Here is a 17,542-nt window from a genome sequence, read left to right as displayed (position 1 = left end):
CCCGTGGGTAAGTCAGACAGATCTCCTTTCACCAGAATAGGTAGTTCTCATGCCCAGCCTTGTTCCATCTGGTTGCTCCCTGGTTCACACCCTGCCCCTTCTTAAATGATGCTTATTCTATTTCCTCCATGAAGCACTTCTTACTAGTTTGCTTCTGTATAACCCAAGTAGTATTTCAACCCTTTATATTTGTCAACCCAGCCTCTTATTCTCTACCTGAGGCCTTATGCAGAAATCTTTAATGTAGAAAGATGAGTTACGGTGGTTTTAACACACGTACAGATAGATGGAGGTGTACGAATATACAAATTGACAGGGTGCTATCTCATTTTCTGTGCTCACCCCATACCCCACATCTACCTCTGTTATGTGGCCTCTGAGACACCTTTATAAAACTGAGAATGCTGGGAAAACATTTAGTCTTTGACTATCCACGGACTTCTCATTGTCTGGTATCTATTAGCTTTGCCTCATTAAGTCAGCGGAGTACACAGTGCATAATATGGTGAAAAGACCTGGACCTGAGATCTAACCCTGCCATTTACAATGACATCTGAACTTGCTTTGATCCAGTTTTGCATGTATCAGATAGGACGACAATACTGACTTTACGGTGTCATTGTGAGTTTCAAATGGGACTAAATGCAAGGTCTCTGTGACTTCCATGGCTTTCTTATCCACACTTCTATGATGACCTTATTTTTTCACACCAGCAGGCAGGTGGCATGCTTGTTGCCATCACCCAAGCCAACACAGTGTGTCACTGTTGTCAGCAGGTAAAAGATGGGATTTCCTGACCCTTGACAAAAAAAGCTGACATTTTTTCTGACTTGGATGGGTGCCCATGCTTGGATGAGTCCTTTGTGATTGACAGTAGGATGATGTGGCAATCATGTCAGCATCTCCCGTGTCTGTGGATGAAAGCGGGCTGCCAAGACAGAGTCATGCAGGTCAGCAGACGGTATCTTAGAATGCAGCTAGATCCTTGGATAGGCCAGGCCAGATAGTACATGCTGTAATCGAAACACTCAAGAGGCTCTTGATGAACACACTTAAAATTGTTTGTGTATGTGTGTGCCCATGTGAGTGTGCATGTGTGTGTGACATGCACACACATACAAATAAATAAACATTATAGAAGCTGAGTGGTGACACTCTCTGTGGTTGAAATGTGTCTTTGCAGGGGATCTCAGCCCGGCTGAGCTGATGATGCTGACCATAGGGGATGTTATCAAGCAGCTGGTTGAAGCTCACGAGCAGGGGAGAGACGTTGATCTAAATAAGTAAGTGATCTATAAAAGGACAATCTTGCACTTAATCCTGTACTTAAGTAAGGGTTGGTCTGTCTGTCTGATATGTGGTCTCATTTTGTACCCCAAGCTGGCCTCAAACTCAAGACATTCCTCTTGCCTAAGCCTCCCAAGTAGGGAATTCCTGGCAGGCCCCGCTGTGCCTGGCAGTGGAGCTGTTCTGTGAACTGACCTAAAGCTACTGTTTTCTGTGTAGTGGTTAAGAATTGTAGTTTTCTGCCTTGTCACGTACTTCACGATGATACAGTGGTGCTGGAGCCTCTGACTCTGATAGCCTCCAGACTTAATTGGCACTCAGTATCCCAGGCGCTGTCAAGAGTGCACTGCATGTAACAGATGAGCTAATCTGTTCAGAAACTGAAAGAAAGGTGTCCTAATTAGGGTTACTACTCTGTGATGAAACACTAAAGCAACTTGGGGAGGAAAAGGTTTACTCAGTTTGTACTTCCAGGTAACAGTCTATCATAGAGGGAAGTCAGGGCAGGAACTCAAACAGGGAAGGAACCTAGAGGCAGGTTCCATGATGCAGAGGCCATGGAAGAGCATCGTTTGTTCCATATAGCTTGCTCAGCCTGCTTTCTGATAGAACCCAGGATCACCAGCCCAGGGATGACACCACTCACAATGGGCTGGGCCCTCCCCCATCAGTCACTAATTAAGAAAATGCCCTCCAGGCTTGCCTACAGCCTGGTCTTATGGAGGCGTTTTCTCTGTTGAGGTTCTCCTCTGCTCCAATCCTTACAGTCCTGTCAGATTGACATAAAACTAGTCTGCATAACTGACCCTTGTCAACTTGACACAAGCACAACACTTTTCAGTTAGAAACTTTCTTTTCTCATTTATCTCCAACATGGCATACTAATATTAGCATCACAGTATAAAACATAAGTAACTTTAAAGTACTGTAATCTTACAATTCAAACAGATTAATAAGATCTTTAAAATATCCAGTCTCTTAAAACTCCAAAATCCCTTTTAAAAGTTCAGTCTCTCAACTGTAGGCTCCTGTAAAAATCAAAGTTGAGTTAAATACTTTATTTCAAGAGGGAAGAGCCAGGGCACAGTCCCAATTTGAACAAAGCAAAACCAAACTCCTACAGTTTAAATAATTAAGTGTCTGGTGTCTGGGATTCACTCACAATCATCTGGGCTCCTTCCAGGTTTTGGGCCTCTTCTGCAGCTCTGCCCTCTCAGTACACACAGGTCTTCTTGGTTCCTACTGGCCCCACTCTACAGCTACTGGTGTTTTTTGTGTCAGCCCCTGGTACTGGCATCTCCAAAATGTTGTAGATAGGCCAGACTTTCAACAGTAGCTTCTCCTGGGCTCTCTTCATGGCGAAGCTTCAGCTTCTCTGCAATCATGGGATTTCCATTGCTACTCTGGGTGTACCTTCTCCGTTGGCCTCTCTTGACCTCTCACAGTGCCGAGCCTCAGTTGCTCTCCATGCCTCCTCCATAGCTTCAAAACCAGTTTTACTTTCGAGACAGATGACTAGGTTTGGCTGCCAGCACAAGGTACAACCTTGACCACCTCAAAAGACAACTTGAATGTGCTAACTCTGAGGAAATTATCCCCAGAAGATTTTACCTCAGTAATGCTGGCCTCATCCTAATCACAGCTGATTCTCTAACTGACCAGACACCGCAGATTTGTCTGTGGTCCAAGGGGTCTTTGCTTCCCTCTGAAACTTCATAAGCCAGGTCTTGTGGGTTTCTGTAGCTATGATGAAACACCATGACCAAGAATAACTTATGGAGGAGAGTTGTCTTACAACTCTCAGGTTATACTCCATCACTGAAGGAAGTCAGGACAGAAGCATAAAGCAGGAACCTGGAGGCAGGAACTGATGTGAAGGCCTTGGAAGAGTGTGGCTTGCTCCCCATGGCTTGCTCAGCCTGTTTTCTTACAGAACTCAGGACCATCAGCGTAGGTGTGACTCAGCTTACTATGAGCTGGGCCCTTCCACATCCATCACTAATTAAGAAAATGCCCTATAGGCTTGCCTACAGTCCCAGCTTATGGAGGCAGTTTCTCAGCTAGGGTTCCCTCCTCCCAGAGGACTCTAGCTTGTGTCAAACTGACATAAAACTAGTCAGCACAAGGGGCTGACAGGATGGACTAGTAGGTAAAAGTATAGTGGGTGAAGAAAACCAACTCCCCAAGCTGTCCTCTGACCTACACTGCCACAGTGGCACACGCCCACATATTTAAACAGTATGGGGTAGGTACTGGTGTCACCCTTTCCTACCTAACACATGGGTGATTTGAGAAGTAGAGATGATAAGTAAATCATCCAGGGGTGTAGCCATTGGCAGAGTGGGGGTTCTGTCCCCTTGGAAGCACCTCTCTGCCAGTAACCGTCTGGTGCCCTTCTGCAGGGCCTCTTCGACACGCTCATGTTCACTCTGGTCTTTGTTATAGCCGAGGACTGGTCATTTATCGCTGCTTCTTATTTCTTAACTGCATTTGCTCTTTATATATATTCACACACACACACACACACACAGAGAGAGAGAGAGAGAGAGAGAGAGAGAGAGAGAGAGAGAGAGAATGAGAGAGAGAGAGAGAGAGAGATTGAGATCTCCTCACTGTGTCATGGAGTCTCCAGACTCGGGACCTCTTGTAGACCAAGTTCTGTTTCTAAGATGCCTGTTCCCAGCCTTCCCTTGAATACTGTGCTCAGAAAGCATTTGTAAAGGAATGGGTGAGTCAGCAATTGTTCTTTTTGGCTATGAAAGTATTTTATAGCTTTTCCTACAGTGTCTTATAGTGTCATCCCTGTAACTACACTGTTTGTCTAAGACCTCAGCACTCTTGTGGGTCTGCCATCCCTATTTCTCTCTCTCTCTCTCTCTCTCTCTCTCTCTCTCTCTCTCTCTCTCTTTCTCTCTTTGTGGTTTGGTTTGGTTTGGTTTGGCTTTTCGAGACAGGGTTTCTCTGTGTAGCCCTGGCTGTCCTGGAACTCACTCTGTAGACCAGGCTGGCCTCGAACTCAGAAATCCGCCTGCCTCTGCCTCCCAAGTGCTGAGATTAAAGGCGTGCGCCACCACTGCCTGACCTATTTCTCTATCATATGTTAACAAAAGTCCTTTCTACATTCTGGAAGCAACCCTTGCATATGGTATGTTTTTGTGGGGGAGGGGACGATATAGCCATGACACATTGCATGAAAGGGCTGCTCACACCTGACATACCTCATATGTGGGTAGGAGCCTGTGCATGCTGGCTATTCAGTTAGCATTTTTCGAGAACAAAGAGAGCAACTCACAGATATTTCTGGGTAGGTTAATTATTAGACAGTGTGACCAGTAGGATTTGGCTAGTGGGCACATAGAAAGAGAAAGCTATTCAAATCATAGAGAAAATTAAAGGAATAATCTGGGCATGGTGGCATAATCTCAGCATTAAGGGTGGAGATAGGAGGATTTTGAGTCCAAAGCTAATCTATGTACAGCAAGATAGAAATGGGAGTGGGGTTTAGGAATTAGTCATTATTCAAGTGAAGGGTACTCTTGGGGCTACAGGTAGTGTTAAAGTTGGAAAACAGCATGAAGTTTTGTTTGTTTTAATGGTTAAGGTAGATTCTACGAATTGTATTCTGGTTTTTGATTTGTTGTTGATTTTGTATAAACTTTTCTATAAGAAAGTAGTTCTCGATCAGGGTTATTCTTTCCCAGGAGACAGGTGGCAATGTCTAGTCACCTTCCACACACAGTCCCAGATGTCAGTGATGAGGCTGAGAAGGGGTCGGGGCAGAGTAGTTCTATAGGATGGAAGCGTGGTGCAGTTTGGAATGAGACCTCCACTGTGCCGTTGTCCTGGACCCCACAATCCTGGTTTACCTCCTGGTGTTCAGGGTTAAGAACAGCAAGATGCTTACTAGCAGATTTAGTCCTTGATTTCCTAGTATTCACAGATTGTTAGTCCACTCTTGTCACCTGGTGAAGAGGTAGGGGATCGGGAGATATTAATGATCGCACTAAATACTTTGCTTTCAGGATGAAAACCAAGACGGCTGCCAAGTATGGCCTTTCTTCCCAGCCCCGCCTGGTGGACATCATCGCTGCAGTCCCTCCTCACTACCGAAAGATCTTGATTCCCAAGCTAAAGGCGAAGCCCGTCAGGACTGCCAGTGGGGTGAGTGGGTGAACCGGTGAGGTACTGACACAGGTAGTGAGGCACCAGCGGTGGAGGCCTCGGACTCCTAAAGTCGTCATGCCGTGTGCTTGAGTGAAGGAGGTGTGCGCACAAAGCTGAGAGTGCACCAGCCAGGGTGCTTAAAGGAGTACATGGGTTTGTAGAGTCTTTAAAGATCACGGCTTGGTCACTTACAATATGACAGATGCCGCCGACCCTCTTAAGCTGGTAGCTTCCAGTTGGTACTTCTGAAAGACATACAGTGACACAGGGTAGTTTATATGTGATGATTGTGGGGCAGATCTCCTGACAGGGAGCACTGTGGGTGTCCAGAGATCGGAGCCCCTCAGCAAAAGGAAAAAGTAAAGGCCATCAGGAAGCTTGGCACCTTGCTGACTTGTGAGTAGGCTCATCTGATCAGGGAGGATCAGGCTCAGAGGGTGCTGAGAGCAAGAAAGAAATAGGAAAGAGGGCGCCTGGGAGGGGTTGGGGGCGAGCGACGGGCTGTGCAGACAGAAAGTTCCACAGACTGGCAACAGTTCATTTGGCTAATGATTTCTTTGAGTCACACTCATTGTATAGCCCATACTGGCCTTGAACATGAACTGTCTCAGCTTCCTGCATGCTGAGTTCATTTGAGAAAACCAGGATTAGCTTATAAACAACCACGTGCAGCTGGCAGTGAAACTAAATAGCAGGAAACTATTTCAGGTGCCTGCAGGGTGGTGATAGGAGCAGAATAGATTTTCCAAAAGTTACTCTAGATATGCCATGCTCAGTAGTTTAGAAACGAAGGCCATGTTGTACACTCTTGTTCTGAACTCTGAAGCACTAGGGGCCTGAATTGGGGTTGAAGCTCTGAGAACCAAAGGCTGAGTGAGAGGCCAGGGAAATGGGCGGATCAGGATCCATTGGAAAAGGGCTTCCAGAGTTGAAGTCTGAGTTCCTGATGTGACCCAGCATGTTTGCTCTGGTGTCTGGCTCAGGACATGAAATTTCTAGTGCTTGGTTGGCTATATCAGTGACCTGATTCCATGGATTCTGATACTTGTGGACAGCTGAACCTCACAATTTTTACACACAATGTGCGACTAAGTCTGATGTACATATATTACAAACAGGTACTTACAACACATAAAAACTTAAAAAACAAAAATAGGAATCTAACGGATACCTGCTGTCACCTAGTCACCACCTGCTATTGCTATAATGTCTCAGTTTAGAATCACTGCTCACCTGGTTGCCACAACTCCTCTGACCGCACCTGTCCTGGCTTTCCTTGATTTTTTTAGCTTAATGCTGAAGAGTGCCCATTGTTTTTCAGTTTGGCTTAACAAATGCGTCTGTATAACTAGAGCCAGGTCATGTTTCTTTGGTACTCTACATACATGTATACTTACATAAACACATTCCCATCTGATTTGAGGCATTTCCAGCTATCTGTTGGCAACCATTTGGAAAACAGTAGCTCAGTTTCTTCACCCCGGGCTTCATCTGGTGGTCTCTGTCTATATGTCCTTTGTCTACAACTTGTCTCTGTCCATAAGAAACCCAGCCTATGTTAGGCTTAGTGTGGATTTGTCTGGTCACCTACCTCCCATGTCAGTAGCTTATAGCTTTGATCTCTCTACTGCCAGCCCTTTTCTCAAGCAGGCACTTTCCCATCCAACCTGGACTCTGCCAGTACTCTGAGATTTTGAACATAAACTCTGAATCAGTCTGGTCCCTGACTTCCTGCTTCCTGCTTTGGATGTTGAAATCTAGGGTATCTGTACAATTTGAGTAATAATGATTAGGTTTATATATAATATTATATAAAGTGATCTTTGTAGGCTATTTTAGCAAAATATTTAGAAATCAAGAATTACGATGAACTTAAAAGTTAATTCCTAGGGCTGGGCTTGTAACTCAGAGGTAGAGTGCTCAGGCCCCTGGGTGCAAGGTCTAGGATCCCAAATTAGTAGTAATAGTTCCTTGTTTCATACTTGCTTTAAAACTGAGTATAAAACTCATAAGCAATTCACAGAAACACTTGAAGTATTAGCAGTAGAAAGAGCATGGCTTTATGACACAGCATCATCCGTGTCTTGAAGGAGACACTCGGGTTCCTCTCATTACACAGCAGCCTGCCCCGTCAGTGCCTTTCAGGTGCAGGCCTTTGTGTGCCTTCAGTCCCTTATGTCCTGCTCCAACTGCATTCCTCTCCTTCACTCTGAGGGGTGATCACTTCGTAAAATTTTTGTTAATTTTTCAATGATAGCTTTTTAATTAATCTTTCTTTTTTAGATTGCTGTTGTGGCTGTGATGTGCAAACCCCACAGATGTCCACACATCAGTTTTACAGGGAATATATGTGTGTAAGTATGGTTTTGATAAATCGGTGTATGTGTGTTTCAGTTAAACTAGTAAGTGAACTCCCACTTGGTCAGTACAGGCTGATGATAGTTAAAACTTGGACTGAAAGATCCAAAGCTCAGTCTCTAAATCCGCAGCGTTGGTAAGATATTTCAGCTTGTTGAAACTGATCAGGTAGTGCTGGAGTTCTGAAATGCTCACGGGTTATGAACTTGGGACAGTGGACACCTGGTAACTCAGTAAATTAAATGTGGAGAAGTGAGCTCCTTAAATTCCAGCATTAGATTCAAAGTGGATTTGGACAAGAAAGATATCCAAAATTTTAAAGTTATTCCTATAAATAGCTGTTCGGTTTCTGTAACTGAGGAATTAGGAAGAGTTCATGGATGCAGATGTGTGATGGAGGTAGAGTTGTTCATGGATGCAGGTGTGTGATGGAGGTAGAGTTGTTCATGGATGCAGATGTGTGATGGAGGTAGAGTTGTTCATGGATGCAGGTGTGTGATGGAGGTAGAGTTGTTCATGGATGCAGATGTGTGATGGAGGTGGAGTTGTTCATGGATGCAGATGTGTGATGGAGGTAGAGTTGTTCATGGATGCAGATGTGTGATGGAGGTAGAGTTCATGGATGCAGATGTGTGATGGAGGTAGGAGGATTAAATGGGAGGGAAACTTCCTGGGTAAAGCACAGTCCAGGGAAGCATGGAGTCAGGCCTGTAAGAGCTGTGGCTGCAGTGTTCTGACATGAGTGTTGTCACGTTCCCTCACTGAGTTGTCTTGTTTGCATGTTGGTGAACAATGCTGGGAGGTCGGCTGCGGTTTGAGTTGATGGCGGGTGAAGCTGGTTTGATGCAGGGTTTCCTGAACTGAGCATTTCATCTGCCCTTCCTGTTCTGTCATTGTGTCCAGATACTGCCCTGGAGGACCTGACTCAGATTTTGAGTACTCAACCCAGTCTTACACGGGCTATGAGGTAAAGCCTTGACTTCGTCCTAACGTGCTTTTTGCCAAATATTTGCACTGTGTCTTCGAGTGCTGTGTATATGCCAAGTCACTGGAGAAATGCTGACTTGAGTATGTCTTAACTGTTATTTCCAACCACTGTTTCAAATACCTTGCCACACCAAGCCTTTCAGCAGTATTTGGAAGGTAGATATGATTCTCTCCGTTTTATAGTAAGGAATTTGAAGCATAGAGCCTTAAACAGCTGACAGGGAGATAAAATTAGCAAGCAGCCACTCTGACCCATGTATTCCATGGTTCAGATATTTTACTCTTGTTTTTCATTTTATATATTAAATAATGTGGTAAAATACTGTTTTGCTCTTGCCTCATTCATATGTATGTATGTATGTATGTATGTATGTATGTATTTTTTTCCCAGACATATCTCATTGTAACTCAGATTGGCTTCAACCTTTTGATAGTCTTCCTGTCTCACCTGGAAAGCACAAGGATTATAGGTGTTTAGGTCTGACCACTGGGAATTGGATACTCTATCAGAACGCTCACCCCTGGAGAAAACTGATTCTCCCTGTCTCAGCACCATTGATTGCCTGTAGCTAATAATCTAGGTTCAAGGCCCTAGGAAATGCCCATGTTGGCCTGTCAGCTGCTGTTGTCATTGTGCAGATCTTGTTTTTATAGTCATTTGTTGAGATCTCGTGAGTGTCCTATCCCTGTCATGTCTAGAAGACACTGTGTGGTCCTCTGCCCCCTTTCCCTGAGCCTTAGGTGTGGCGGCTGTGCTGTAGCTGTTAGGCATTCCACTGTCACTTAATCTCTGTGTTCTGACCAGCTGTGGACCACCATAATAGTCTCCACCTGCTGGAAAAAGACAAAGAACCTTTTATGCTAGGGAACTGTGCTGTCATCACTGTGGAGTGTTCTACTGTATGACTGGCATCAAGACCAATCACTGAGCCGTTAGAAAACATGTAGAGTCAAGGGCCTTCTGCAAAGAGCATTCTGCTGCATGACTCTCTTGCGTATGTGTGCCCATCTCTGTGTGTGCGCTACACTCTGGGCACCATCACATTGCCACAGAAGGTGAACGTGGTGCCCTGCTGGTGGGATAAGCTCAACAGTGTGGGAGGGGACTAGCCAGTGCTCTGCACCTTGTTAACACAGACTAGTGGTTTTAGTCCTCGAAACCCTGGAATATTTAATTATAACATAGCCTTTCACTACTTTGCACTCTTTTTTAAAATTTTATATGACTGTTACATAATTTTTTCTCCTTGTTTACTTAGCCAACTTCCATGCGAGCTATCCGTGCTAGATACGACCCTTATATGCAGACAAGACACCGGATAGAGCAGGTAAAGAGGCTTTTTTAGTTGTTTTTTCCTATGTTTCGAAGATGTTCCAGTTGCTTGATTTGGAGTCATTGTTAAGTGCAATGAAAAGACCGAGGCTTCTGCTCATCTGAAGAAGAGACTTACGCTGCTTAGAGACTGTTGTGTCCTTTCACATTGATGGAAGTCACTTCTGAAAGTGTATAAAAGTTCTTTAACAGTCAGCAAGGGGTTGAGCTAACAGAGCCAGGTCAAGAAGTGTGACCGTGTGCCCAGTGAGAGCCGGGAATTGACAGTGGTGTGAGCAGCAGATTGGTATTGTGCACTTGTTCTGTCATGACCGTGGAAGTGCATAACTCCATCAAAATGCCCCAGTTGTGCCTTAAAGGGGCCAGATTTTATGGCACAAAAATGATACATTAACATAGCTGGTTAATAACAAGTACTGTACAGGTGACCTTGAATTTCTTAAGGAGTCTAAACATAACTTTGCAAGTGCTAAAATGTAAGTGTCGGAAGTCGTTGCAGTAAAAGATCTAAAATAGAAAAGAGTGTGCAGTACATAACTTGCTTCTGGGTTTGTGTAGCAGTTCATTATTGAACACCACCCAGGTCTAATGATGTAAGCACAAGAGTTAGCAGTCAGAGGACCCCACACGGGGAGCCCACATAGTTTAGGAAAACATGTTCTGGGATGGTTTGTATATGCTTGGGCCAGGGAGTAGCACTATTAGGAGGAGTGGCCTTGTTGGAGCAGTTGTGTGACTGGGCGTGGGCTTCAATACCCTATTCGTAGCTGCTTAGAAGTCAGTCTTCCACTAGCAGCCTTCAGATGAAGATGTAGAACTCTCAGCTCCTCCTGCACCATGCCTGCCTAGTTGCTACCATGTTCCCCACTTGATGATAATGGACTGAACCTCTGAACCCTGTCCCAATTAAAGATTTGCCTTGGTCAGGCCTATCACAGCAATACTCCAGTCCCTGGTACCAAGCAGATACAAACCATCACATGTTCTAAACTGATTTTGACTTCAATTTTGTTTTTTAGGCATAGTATTCTTACTCATTTAAGATGTGTATTAGTCAGGCTTCTCTAGAGAAACAGAACTTATAGAGTGTGTGTGTGTGTGTGTGGTGTGTGTGTGTGTGTGTGTGTGTGTGTGTAGAGAGAGAGAAGGATGGAGGGAGGGAGGGAGGAAGGGAAGAAGGGAGGGGAAGAAGAAGGGGAATTTATTAGAATGGTTCATAGGTTATGGTCCAATTAATCCAACCATCACTGCCCCTTGAATGGAAGGTCCAAGGATCCAGTAGTTGTTCAGTCCATGTAGCTGAATGGCTCAGCTGGTCTTCAGTATACGCTGGAATCACAAAGTAGTAGGCTCTAATGTCAGTAAAGGAAGGGGGAGGGGCAAGCAGATGAAGAGAGAGACTGCTTCCTTCTTGTATGTCCTTAATACAGGCTTCCAGTAGAAGTCATGTCCCAGAGTAAAGATCTGGATTAGAAGTGGATCTTCTACTTCAGATGATTTAATTAAAAAAAAAAAAAATCTCTCACAGATGTGCCCAGCCATTTAGATTTTAATTTTAGTTGTCATTTGGTTGACAACCAAGAATAGCCATCACAAAATGAAAAACTGTTTTAACAGGGTGTGAAATATTTTATTTACTAAAAATTTTTAAAGATCCTAGATTTAGGTATTAGGATAGTCACATATTATAACAGTTCTTTTCTAAGTAAGTGCAATAGAGTCATCTGGGAAAATTAGTGATATAGTGACACATGGGTCTCTACCTCTGCAGGTAGGGGTGGAGTTTGGCTTGGAGTCCTAGCAGTTTTTATAGATACTGCCAGACTGATGTTGATGCCAACAGATTCTGATATTACCCCTTGTATGCAACCATGGACAGAGATGTAATCTTCTAGTGTTGATGGGTAGACCTACACATGCTCACTCAGACACGCAGACATACAGTAGCAGCACTTGCTATTTGCTACTTGTAGAAACAACTATTTTTAAAGGTCTATATGGATATTCATTACATAGTATATTTTAATTCATATTTGATCCCAGCTTCTTCACGCTTACAATTCAGCAAGAAATTTTAAAACATAAATTCTGGCTTATTGTAGTTGGCAAAGCGCCATTCTGCCCTGTGGTAGAATATTTGGGATATTTCATTTTGAGATAGTCAGTTACATACTTCGGTCTTCTAGAAGGAGTTGGAGGGCCTGTGCCCACAATCAGCTTTAAGTTGCATCTGAAGGCTCAGTCTAGTCTGGTGTTTATCTTTCTGCCTATACATGAAGTCTAGGTTATATTTCAGTCACAATTGTGTCTTTTTACCATGAAGTCTGATTGTGTAATAAATATTTGCAGTGTTTGATACTACGTGATGTTAATTTTTTTATTTATTGTATTCTGTGTTACCTGTTACATGTGTCTTAAATTCTTCCTGTTGTTAAATTGCTACTTAACTGTCAGCATTAAAGTCTGGCTTCTGGTTTAGTTTTTAATTCTCTGCCTCCCATCTTATTGGAGCAGGAATTGCTTTTCTTTCAGACATTTCTTTTTTTTTTTTTTTTTTTTTTTTTTTGGTTTTTCGAGACAGGGTTTCTCTGTATAGCCCTGGCTGTCCTGGAGCTCACTCTGTAGACCAGGCTGGCCTCGAACTCAGAAATCCGCCTGCCTCTGCCTCCCAAGTGCTCAGACATTTCTTTTTTAAATGCATAGAATTAGCAAAGTGTGTTTTACCGCTTTTCGTTTATAATCTGTGCTCAAGAGACTGTGAAATGAAATTGGAAGTTCTGCAGTACTGGTGCAATGCTCTGATGGTGTGCTTCTTCCAGCTAAAGCAGCTTGGTCACACTGTGGATAAGGTGGAGTTCATCGTGATGGGCGGAACGTTCATGGCCCTTCCAGAAGAATACAGAGATTATTTTATCCGAAATTTACATGATGCTTTATCAGGCCATACTTCAAACAATATTCATGAGGCAATCAAGTAAGAAGCCCTTTCTCTCACTTTGTGAAGCCATTGCCTGTTTGTTCATCCTCCTAGCAGCTGCCTATGGGGATTTGATCTGTTCCATGTATATATTCTCAATTTCTCATATGCTTTCTTTTTTGGGGGGAATTATTTTTATTGAGCTAGTCTTTTAAAACAAACAAGTATGTTCCATTGGCATAGTCATGTTTCCTAGAGTGACTTGTCCATAGATCTTTTCAGACACAGACTGTTTTAAGCTGTCGAAAGTCAAGCGAGTTTGGATTGACCTATTTGAGTTTCAGTCCCCCCACAAAGGGGACAGGCTATCCATTCATCTATTCTTCCTTTCTTCTTTCTTTTTTAAAATTATTAGTGTAGGAGACAGAGAGGGAGAGGGAGAGAGGACAGCACATGCCATGTGCACCTGTAGAAATCAGAGGACACATTTTGGGAGGCAGCTGTGTCTCCTTCCACTGTGGGTTACAGGGATTGAACCCAGCCCAGGACTGGGTGTTCTTTGTCAGAAGCATCTCACTGCTATAAGAAGCATTGGGACAAATGACTATTGCTTAAGCACTAATTTATTAGTAGCTGATCCTTACCTATCAAGTACTTGCTGTTTAAGAATGGTCCCTGTCTTAGTCTGTTTGCACTGCAAGGACAGAATACCGGAGCCTGGGTAATTTGAAATGAACAGCTGTCTCATGTTTTTGGATGTTAGGAAGTGCAGTATCATGGGTGCAGCATTTGGTAAGAACCTTCTGTCATCACCTCATGGGGGCATGACCAGAGGGCATAAAAGCATGAGGGGCCTCACGTTTGTAAGAACGCTGTTCCACTCCTGAGGTCAGAGCCCTCAGCCTTCCCACCTCTCAAAATCACTACTCAGCACGGTTACATTGTCAGTTTAACATGGAGCTTGAAGGAAAAGACAGCCACACCATACCATGATCGCATACTCATTCTGAATTCTGATTCAGTAAAAAAGAAGATAACCGTGGGCTTTGTTAGCTAGTGTGTCATACTTTTTAGCAGGAGAGTGCTAAAGGTTTATATAAAGGTCAGTGGTTATAGAAAGTCTTAAAATTGATGCTAATACTAAAAAATTAATACTAATAAATTAGTGCTTGTTTTCAGAAATTTGGGGATACCTGGGAAGCTACTTATGCACATTTTAAATTATTATTTACAGTCCCGCTAGATCCTATCTGTCCCTGTTCTATTGCTGTGAAGAGACACCATGAGGAAGGCAACTCTTAAAAAAGAAAGCATTTAATTGGGGCTGGCTTAGTTTCAGAGGTTTGGTATGTTATCAACATGGCAGAGAGCATAACAGCATGTAGGAGCACTATTGGAGGGGTAACAGGGAGCCACATCCTGATCCACAGCAGAGAGAGAGGCTAGCCCTGCCATGCGCTTTTGAAACTTCAACGCCCACCTCCAGTGACACTCTTCCTCCAGTAAGGCCTCACCTTCTAATCCTTCTAGTCTTTAAAGGAGCTTCAATCCCTGTTGCCCAAGCATTCAGATGTATAAGCCCACGGGAGCTATTCTAATTCAGACCACCATGCCATCTATGCAGTTACAGGTCCTGCACAACATGTTGAACAAGGTAGAACTGTCTGTTTCTTTGTGGCACTGTCCTTTTGTAGTTCTGTGTCTTACACAGTAAAAGATATGATTTGAAGGGACAGCTGTGAGACACCTGCTATAGGAAGAGGAGTCTGAGACTTCTGCAGAGAGGGCAGAGTGAGGGAACAAGAAGGGAAACAGCTCATGGCTTTCCACAGGCCACTGGGTTATACTCCAGTGACCAAGGGTATATCCTCAGGTGATGCTGAAAGGCTGAACATGGGCCAGATGATATACCCTTTTAAGGAGCTGAATTCATATGAAATGCAGAAGTAGGTTGTTTCAAGCCAAGGGGGTAGTGATATATCCTCATTAACAGGTGAGATCTTCTGACCACCTTCTGACTAACAGATTAGAGTCGTACAAGAGGGAATGTGAGAGGCCTGTGAACATCCTCAACACTGTGCTCAGACAAGGGTGCTGGCAGAGGTGATGGAGAACAGGCTGGTTAGAGAAGGAAGACCAAGCATGACACCTGAGGAGATGGTTGGGAATGTCATATGCTAAGACAGAAAAGCCATACGGAAGTTCAGGTTTGAGGGAGGATATTTGAGTTTGTTATGTTTCAAGTGTCCAGATGCATGTAGAGATGACTAGTAGGTCCAAAACCGGAAGTCTTGGCTGCAGGTATACAATGACGATTTTCAATCATAGGTGATATTCACAGCACCATGGAGGGATGATGTTATCTAGTGGGAGAATTTTGCATCTCCAAGGTATGCTAAGACAAAAGGCAATGTTCAGAATTATATTGTAGGTTCCATTATGTATGTGTCTGTCTGTGTGCTGTGGTCATCATGGGCCAAGGTTAGCACTGAAGAGGAAGAGCTGAGAGTAAAGTGTGTGTACACTGTACATTGTGATTCACTCCATACAGAAAGCCTTTGATTATACTGGTCAGATTACCTGTTTTACATATGAGGAATCCAAGGCCCAGAGAGCCAAAAGCAGCTTGCCTAGACTTAACACAGGTAGATGATGGCAGAGTGGGAATAGAAACCCCAGGCCTCCATCAGAGCCTGATCTTTGCTATAATGCTAGAAATTGCTAGGTGTAAAAGTGCGTGCGTGCGTGTTCTCTTAGATGTTTGTGTGGTGATAGGTAGGTGAGGTCTGGAATAGCATGAGGGCAGCTTTGTTACCTGTAGCTGAAGCCTGAGTAGACACTGGAACGGACTTTGCATGGTCTGTCTGTATCATCAGAGATGACCAGGGAGGACCTTGGTAGGGCTACCTCCTAGAGCTGAGGTCATGCCCTCTGTATGTCTCTTCCCCTGTTGCTTTCCTTTGGGTTTGTAAAATTAAAGATGTTTCATAAATGTAAATAAGTTTCAGGAGTAGCTTAAGGAGCTGCATGAAGGATTCGTTCTCTGAAACAGCATGTAGTGAGCAAGTCCTTTTGTTTGACTGATAAAGGACAGGTAAATTTCTGTTCCTGAATCTAGACTTAGGGTGTGTGACTTGTTCCCACAGGGACGGACCTCAGTAACCAGAGGAGATGGCATCTATTTTTTACTGTTCATTCAAAACTCTGATCATTCATGAGTATGAGGCACACTTAGTAAAGCCCTGAAATTTCCAAACTCTAGAGGAGAAATAATGTAACCCAATTCACTGCTCTTTGTACTCACAAGTCAGATTATACCTTAGATAAAGTATGATTTTGGGGAAGTAGCCTTCATTACAGCTCTGAGATATAATGGCAGCAGCAACTCAGGGTTCCCAGATGACCTCTAAAAACCCTAGCAGTATTATCTTCAATACCATTGAACCCCACTTGAAAATGAGCCTGATGTTGTCCTCTGGCTTCCTTACACATATGCACACTCGCCTGCATACACACATGTGCATGCGTGCACACACATGAACATTGTAACGTAGCTGGTTTATACATGTCATATACCAGTAATCCAAGCCCTTCTGCTCTGGGACAGGAGACAGATAAGAGTCACATGGAAGCTCAAGGGCCAGCTAGCCTAGAGCACAGATTGGACGGCCATGGCCTCTGCACAGTGGAAAGAGGACTGAAAGCTGTCTCTTGACTCAACCCAAGTGCCATAGCATGTACATGTCCTCACACACACAATAACAAATTTAAAAATAAGTAAAATAATTTAAGATAATTTAGGTAAATGAAATCTTCCCAACCTTATGTACATATAGACCTCTTTTCTCAGCACAGGTTTCATATGTTGAAGGTGTGTGTGTTTACATATGTGGAGTTCAGCCATAGCTATCTTCAGCATACCTCCACTATAAGTTTGCTTTTCCATGTGGGGTTTGAGCCCTGGGCATCTGTGGAGCAGGGCAGCTGAGCCGAGGTAGCGTTTCTGTGGTGCAGCTTTCACACCGTCATCAACTTGAACGGTAGCAGTCTTGCTGCAGTTCTGGTGCCCCATAGTATTTGACCATAAGTCTTCTATTTTTGTTAGAACTTACTGGATTCGGATCATGATGTATTTGTCCAAAAAAGTCCCCAAGGGAAGAAAGCGTCTTCTGCAGATGTCTGGCCAGGGCCAGCAAGGGCTTGTTTCTGTTTGTTACCTCAAGAGGGCACTCTGCTTTTAGTTTAAAAAATGTTTCTCTGACTTGAGCCTTCATTGCAGCAAATCTGTGGCTCCTTGGGAAGTACTAAAAGTGTGAGCCACTGCAACATAGTGCTTCATTCTGCAGCCCGCTCAGCTGCTGTCCTGTTCTCCTCTCCTGGTCTCTGTACTTTGTGATGCAGTATGAAAAATACCGATTTGAGAGCTTTTGTTTGCTTTGTTGAGGTAAATTTTTTGTATGACTCCCTATAATAAAATGTTCAGGGGAAATTTTGTG

The 17,542-nt window shown here is 43.8% G+C and overlaps 1 protein-coding gene across 1 annotated transcript in view; it reads left to right on the top strand.

The window, feature by feature from the left end:
• Window positions 1–17,542, top strand: part of Elp3 (elongator acetyltransferase complex subunit 3) — a 60,940-nt gene that overhangs the window by 1,337 nt on the left and 42,061 nt on the right. The window contains exons 2-7 of the mRNA XM_028758824.1: window positions 1,184–1,283; window positions 5,310–5,448; window positions 7,735–7,805; window positions 8,713–8,776; window positions 10,056–10,124; window positions 12,949–13,103. Of these exons, the coding sequence (XP_028614657.1) occupies window positions 1,184–1,283; window positions 5,310–5,448; window positions 7,735–7,805; window positions 8,713–8,776; window positions 10,056–10,124; window positions 12,949–13,103 (598 nt within the window). The remainder of the gene's footprint in view (window positions 1–1,183; window positions 1,284–5,309; window positions 5,449–7,734; window positions 7,806–8,712; window positions 8,777–10,055; window positions 10,125–12,948; window positions 13,104–17,542) is intronic.

Source organism: Grammomys surdaster, unplaced genomic scaffold, assembly GCF_004785775.1.
Source record: "Grammomys surdaster isolate TR1022 unplaced genomic scaffold, NIH_TR_1.0 126219, whole genome shotgun sequence".
Classification (NCBI taxonomy): domain Eukaryota; kingdom Metazoa; phylum Chordata; class Mammalia; order Rodentia; family Muridae; genus Grammomys; species Grammomys surdaster.
Note: the sequence above shows the minus strand (reverse complement) of the source record. Positions and strands in the feature narration are given on the sequence as shown.